At 57.6% G+C, this 6,964-nt stretch overlaps 1 protein-coding gene across 11 annotated transcripts in view; it reads right to left on the bottom strand.

Moving 5' to 3' along the window:
• Window positions 1-433: 433 nt before the first annotated feature.
• The window catches only part of Traf3 (TNF receptor associated factor 3), a 70,971-nt gene continuing 64,440 nt past the window's right edge, over window positions 434-6,964 (bottom strand). For 9 of the 11 annotated variants that reach the window (XM_010607262.2, XM_010607268.3, XM_010607264.3 and 6 more), the window contains 2 exons: window positions 5,841-6,024; window positions 434-5,450 (listed from right to left, as the gene is read on the bottom strand). In XM_010607262.2, coding sequence (XP_010605564.1) covers window positions 4,879-5,450; window positions 5,841-6,024 — 756 coding nt within the window. In that variant the 3' untranslated portion in view covers window positions 434-4,878. The remainder of the gene's footprint in view (window positions 5,451-5,840; window positions 6,025-6,964) is intronic. The other 2 variants (XM_010607267.3, XM_010607269.3) reach the window with 1 other exon arrangement.

Here is a 6,964-nt window from a genome sequence, read left to right as displayed (position 1 = left end):
GGCTGCACTGTGCCTTGGAGGTGAGCTGAGGCAGATGGGTGCTATATGGGAGCCGCAGGTGGGGCCGAGGGTCCCCCTACTTCTAACCTGTGAGCATCGGATGAAATGTGGGGCTTCCTGCTGGCCCAGCACAGAGGCCGACCTGGGCTGGGGCAGGGTCCTCACTGCAGGGCCTGACCCTCCGCACTGCAGGGACTCCAAGGCCCAAGGATGGTGGCTGAGCTGTCCCAACCTTCAAGAGGGTGAGGCCCCCAGCAGCCCCAGTCTGGAGACGGCCCAGGTGCTTCCAAGCTCTAAGCTGTCCCAATCCGTGGGCCCTGGGTTGGACTCACACAGCATCCCAGGGATGGCCAGGTATGGGCCACACAAGCAGCAGACTGCCAGGAGCCTCACCCCAGCCCGGCAGCGAAGACAGGGTTAGAAGGAACCAGGGCTCTTAATCAGGTTTATTTTTCTCTAATAACAGTTTAGCATTTCCAAGTTTGGCATTCTACAGTCTTACAAACTTCAGATATTAGCATCAAAAACACAAAAACATCCCAAGACCTCAAAACACAAATAAATACCAAATAAAACCACACACAATATACAGTAAACAGAACAGAAAACATAATAATGCTATCAGGAGATCAGACACGGTGCTAACCCCGGAGTGACAGAATTATTGCTGAGCAATAACTCACACTGTCCTTTTCTTAGAAGAGCAGAGGAACACGGATGCCAGTCACTGGTCACCATCACTTGGAATCAAGATGGGGCCGCACAGCGAGCAGTCACTACAGACGGCAATTGGTAAAACAGGCAGATTGAAATAGTCGGATGAGACTGGCCTTCTTTGGTCTTTGTTTGGGTATAGAACTGAACACAAGAGGCGAACGGACTACCAGGGAAAGAACGCAAACCTAGAGCTGGCCTAGCTCATCTCCGTGCACACACACGTCCGCGGTAGATCACAGAGGCCCTAGAGATGGAGGGAATCAGGGAAACCCTTGGAGTAAGTCGGCTTTTGTGTTTTCCAATTAATTTACTGAGTGCAGTAACTTGTCTAAGGGGACTGAGCTTCAAACCGGTCACCCTGGTTATGGGAGTGGCACAGCACCCTGGACTTTCCCCTTAGCACTCAGGGCAGACACTGGGTACTGTGCTGCCTTCCCTGCCTGGTGGTGGCATTCAGGGCATAGTGGGCAAGGGGAACCCTGGGTCCCATGGTGTCCACTAGTCAGCGCCAGCTGGGATGAGACCACCACTGACCAGGTCACCTGCTGCCACCAACCTTGCCTGACCCGGACCCACGGGGCACATCGACTTTGGAGAAAGTTACGGAGATTTGCAAACAGAAGACAACCATGGTCTGGGGCTGAGAAGCAGACTGGCGCGACCCTCACCCACACAAGTGACACACACAGGAGTGCCTAGAACCCCGGTCTCCTGCAGCCTCGTCCACACAGATCTATACCGGAAGCAAAAAACAGCATCCAAGGCAGCAGCTATGCCTGTCCCGGTGTGCTCATTACCTCAGGGAGAGGGACAGGTGTCGAGGGACGGCGAGGGCTCCCTGGGAGGCTGTGTTCTGACCAGCCCATGGTCCCGAGCACCTGCTGGGGTGCAGCGTCAGCAGGGCCATGGTGAGCCCGCTGCTCGAGGAGCTGGGCAGAGAGGCACGGCTGACGCTGGGGTCAGTCACCTAGCTCGGGGCCATCCTGAGTCCCTCAGGATGCCCTGCTGCTCCGGGGCTTTCCCACACCCTCTCCTCCAGGGGAATCACCCATCAGCAGCCGCGAGGCAACGCAGGCAGGACAGACTGAATGTCTGTGGGGCAGCGGCGTCCCCACAGGCTGTGCCTGGCATCAACGTCCTCCCTGGGGTCTGCAGACTATAGAGCCACAGCACAGTCCCTACAGCTCCTCAGGGCCACAGGCCGAGGAAGGGACAGACTGAGCAGAGAGGAGAGGTGGGAAGACAGCCAAGGAAATGTACCTACCAGCAGCCTGTCGACACATGTCACAGGCTACGTGGCAGGCACCGTGCAGCAGGGGCTGCCCTGGACCGGGATGCAGCCCTCGCAACAGCCCCGGCCACCTACATGGGAGTGACACCGCATGTTCAGCTCAGCCAGGCCCCGAGCCTCATGACGCTGCTCCTCCCACAGGCCTCTGTGGTGTCACCCAGCTCCTGAGCCCACTCTGGGCCCCAGGACCCCAGCCCCCCACCACAGCCCGGCCTCGATGGCACAGATGCCCTGATTTCTGGCAATGCTCATGCCTGCTTTAAAAGCCCTGGAACCAGAAAACCAGGCCTCCAGCCTGTGCCATCGCCTGCAGCACAGGGCGGCCACAATGGCAGTGTCGCAGACGCAGGAAGCAGCTGCCCAGACCAAGGCCACAGCACAAAGGACAACTGTGTCCCCAGGAATGTTGTCACTTTTGGTAAATGAGAAGCGCACACTGGACACACACTGTGTGGCCACCTGGTGCTCCTGGGCTGGGACCCTGTGGATCGAGGACGGGGGCCGGGGGCTGGCCGGGGGGTTACAGCCGAGGCCGCTGGGCAGGAGCACCTAGGGGGGGCGTGGGCACCCGGGCAGGACAGTGTCCCTGCAGAGCACGCTGGCCCACTCTCCAGCACCAGTTCCCAGAGGCCACACCACCCTCGCCCCAGGGACAGTACCCTGAGGACAGGGAGGCCGGACGGCCGCCCAGGACGGCTCTGGGTGGGTCTCGGGGCTTAGTGGGAAGGGGCCCTCAGCCAGCTGTCCTGGGCAGCATCTGCCAGGGTTGGAGTAGCTGGGACACCAGGGGCCAGGTGGGCACTGCCAGGGGCTATGCCTCCTCCAGGCCTCAAGCAGAACCTAAGGGACAGGCCTGGAGGGGCTGCAGACAAACAAGGACAGCTCTCACAAGAAGTTCTTCCTTCTCAGCAGGGACCGCCGTACTTCAGCGGAGAGAGCTGAGGACCCCGGGACAGCAGTGGGGGCAGCCGTGGTAGCAGCGATGGAGCTCAGAGCCATGCAATGTGGAAGGGCGTGAGGTGCAGGGAAGCGGGGACAGGCGCGCGAGCAGAGGGCACGTCCAGCAGGCACTGGGGCAAAGGCACACCCAGGACAGGCGGCAGCACCAGAGACAAGGTGGGCCACTGGGCACCCACCCAGCAGACCCCGCACGACCCTAGGGAGCCAAGAGGCAGGCAGTCTGACGCGCCCAGCTGGCCAATCGTGGGCGCGCCTTGGGAGAGGGGCACAGATGTGGTGGTTCGCACACACTGGCTTTGCCTAAGAAGCACCCGTCGCGTGTAGCACCCATCAGTGTAAGAGCACCGTGAAGCGTGCTGCATAGCGGAAGGGGCGCAGGGGCGGGGCTCCAGGCTCCAGGCTCCTCACAGTTGGGCTTGAGGCGTAAACAGTGCTGAGTGCCACCGGGTGGGCCCAGGGCCGTGGGGCCCCCAGGCTTGGCCGGGCAGCCCCAACCAGTGGTCTCGGGGCTCAGTGGACTCTGCCCAGAGTTGCGTGGGCGCCGGTGGGGACTTAGGGCTGGGGGCGCGTAGCTTCTGCTCGCAACACCTCCCTCGGGTGGGCAGAGCTGGCTCTGCGCCTGGAGTTTGGAAACCTTGGAAACCGGGATTCTGCGGAAGCCCTGGAGGCTCCGGAAGCTGCTGATGGAGCCTGGCTTCCGCCCGCCCGCAGGGTCGGAGCTGTGAGGGCCTCGCAGAGACACAGATTTAGCGGCAGAGAGAAAGTCTGGTTCGGCTAGCGCTTTCTAGGATGCCATCGAACACAAACCCAGGGTCAAGAAGCAGCATGTCACGTCTAAGGCACGAGTACCGTATGCCACCTTCTCTATGCAGGACGTCACTTCCGGAGATCGCAGCAGCACGCAGCGCATGACAGATGGGGACACCGCGGGCTCCGGCCGCCCTGGGGCGAGGTCATTGCTGTCAGCTGTGGAGAGCTCGTCTGGACATGGGGCAGAATTTAAAAAACCTACAGGATTTTGTTTAGAACTCCAAAGTTCAACTAATGCCCTATTTTAGGGTGAAAACAACTATAAATCTGAAAATGATGCACAGCATCCATGAGCAATGTTCCTTTCATAATAATTTTGAAGTAGTGTCATTAACTACGACAGATATTGAAGGTTTACATTTCTAACGAGAAATAACAACAAGTTGAATTCTCTTTCCTATCACAAGTGATAACCAGTGTTGATAGTTTACATTTTCTTCCAAGAAATATCAGTCTATCAATGTTTTAAAGTAAAATGTTTGCAGTAACAATTATTGGTAGAACTTTAAATTAAAAAATGACTTCTCAATTTAGATACTTCCAAAAAAAGACCTAGGTGTACTTCAGGATCTTCTGACAAACAAATTATTAAAACAGAGACCAGATGAGGCCTTAAAAATAGACAATATACTATATTTGGAACAAGATTGCACTCTTGGATTGTAGAATGACTGTATCAGAACTGCATTATTATTTCATGAGTTACCCTTTTACTTAACATGCTGACGAGTCCAGCTATCCCCGTGTGTTCTGTGTCTGGTGTTCAAGTTTACGGAAGAAAAATCATGTTTCTTTTGCTTAGCATATATGTTTTCCACCTTGATTAACTAGATCTTTAAAAACGAAAATGGAAAACTTCTCTGACAGCAGTATTTATCTTGTCAAAGGATAAATAATTCTTCAGAGAGAAGGGCGGCTAGTCTATGGGGAGGACGTGTCGGGGGGAGTTCCGCGCGGGCTCCTCCCGCCGGCCGCCATCTGCCTCCTGCTGCCACCTCCGCTCCACAAGGTCCTTTCTGCACGTGAGGACCTCAGTGAAGACAGACCGGTTCCACCCCCAGAGGAGTTACCTTCTACTGAATCCACCACCTGCCGACTTCTCAAGGGTCAGGCAGATCCGAAGTATCCACTATGACTTTAATAAAAATTGTATCATCTTTAATATATGTCCCATTTTCTAGAACAGTCTGGGCCACAAAGACAGGGCAGCCGGAGGCGATGTTCATCTCTCCAGTGGGCTTCTTGAAGCTGCTGCTGTTGGGGTCGGGCTTGAACGCGTCTCCCAGGTGGCGCCGGGAGGAGCCCTGATCCATCAGCATGAGCGTCACCTTCTGCTTAAACGGCCAGGGCAGCAGGGCATCATACTCTCCGCGCATGATGACAAAAAACAGCGACAAGTGCGTCCCCTTCCCCATCCCGTCCCCGTTCAGGTAGACCCTGGCGCACATCTTGTAGCCAAAGTAGCCAGTGTAGAAAGGCTGGCTGTAGAGGGACAGGGTCTTCCCCATGACGGCCTCCTGCTTCCGGCGCTTGTAGTCGCGGATCTTCCAGATGAGCACACCGTTGTAGCTGGCGGTCTCCAGGACCTGGAAGCGCAGGTCCATGTCGGCAAGGCGGATGTCGTGGACACTCAGCATCTGGTCATGCCGGCTCAGCTGGGACTCCAGCAAGCCTAGCACAGCGAGGGGAGACTGGTGGTGAGGCCGGCAGCAGAGGTCAGCAATGCCATCTGTACCTGCGCCCCCATCCACAGCCACAGGAAACCGTGGGGCTGCTCCATTCCAGATGCAGGTGTGGGGAACTGTGCAGGCCCACACCTGCTGCAGGAGGTGGCCGCTCCAGGCCTCTACACCTCCTCCCTTGCCCCTGGTGACCACTGCATGGTCACTCACTGCCCAAGGTCCCCTACACCCCAGCCGACACCCACAAGGACATCCACACTCAGAGGCAAGGCTGCCCCTGCCCCACTCCTCTGCCTGTTTAATCCAGCCCTGGGCACCAATAACCCTGCCTTCCACCCTAATCCTGCTCAGCAACCCCAGCCCCTCCCCCGGCCGCCCACCTGTGTTCCTTGCTGCCTGCCCCGCACTCTTGTCTACGCTCTCCAGCTCGGTCACGCGGTTCTGCAGGGACTCCACGCTGCTCTTCATGCTGTCTGCTTCCTCCCAGTTCTGCCGGAAGGGTCGGATCTCCTTGTCCAGCTCCTTCAGCTTCTCCGCCTGGCTGTCTATGACACGCTTCCAGACCAAAGGTGCAGAAAGGCAAAAACCAGTGAGAACCCGCTGACGAGGCCCTGCTGTACCCACCTGCGAGGCTCCCAGTGTGCGGACGGCAGGGAGAGGGCCGGAGGACGCATGTGGGGCCTGGGTGAGGCAGAGGGGCCGCCCCCGTCGTCCCCATGTCTCTCCACAGCCGTGCCCAGCTCTGCTGTCCGACCGGTGCAGCCCGGCCCTCACACGGACCCCAGAGCCATGGTGCTAAAGGTCCCACTTCCCACAGGAGGAAACTGAGACCGCTGCACCGAGAGGGTCCCAGAGAGACCCCACCACCCGCCACGGCCCAGAGGCCTCCTGCACTGCGCCATGCTGAGCCCCAGGCAGCAGCTGCCCCTGAGAGGCCCTGCCGGAGCCACCGCAGCAGAAGGAACACAGGTGCTTCACCTCAGAACAAAGATGGCTCCCTTGCAGTGCTATGTGGTGGCCCCATTAAGGCCCCAGTCGACTTTTCACAGGGAGGCCAGACCCACAGGGTTTCCACTCCAGGAAGAACCTGCATTTGCAGCAGAGCTCGGGGCCAGCAGGCTGAGAGGCACACAGCTAGGCCGGGGCTGGTGCCTTGCTTCTCCTTCTGCTTTTGAGCCTTTAGGTTTTGGGACCACTGCTGCGTGTCACTGACCATGGAGAACACGCATGGCAGGGCTGTGCTACCTATGTGGTGACAGCACAGGGCTGTTCTTCCTGCTCCCTCCAAAAAGCACGGATGCCAGCTAATGTTTAAAAAGGACCACTGCTCTTAAAAATGTCTCTTGCTGTGGCTGGGTGTGGTGGTGCATACTTGTAATCCCAGCACTCGGGAGGCTGAGGCAGGAGGATCTCTGTGAGTTTGAGACCAGCCTGAGCTACACAGTGAGTTCCAGGTCAGTCTCAGTACATAGTAAGAGACCCTGTCTCAAAAAAAAAGTTAAAA

The sequence above is a fragment of the Fukomys damarensis genome, unplaced genomic scaffold, assembly GCF_012274545.1.
Source record: "Fukomys damarensis isolate Sample0158 unplaced genomic scaffold, DMR_v1.0_HiC HiC_scaffold_21, whole genome shotgun sequence".
In the NCBI taxonomy this organism is placed as follows: domain Eukaryota; kingdom Metazoa; phylum Chordata; class Mammalia; order Rodentia; family Bathyergidae; genus Fukomys; species Fukomys damarensis.
This window is presented reverse-complemented; position numbering and strand designations above follow the sequence as displayed.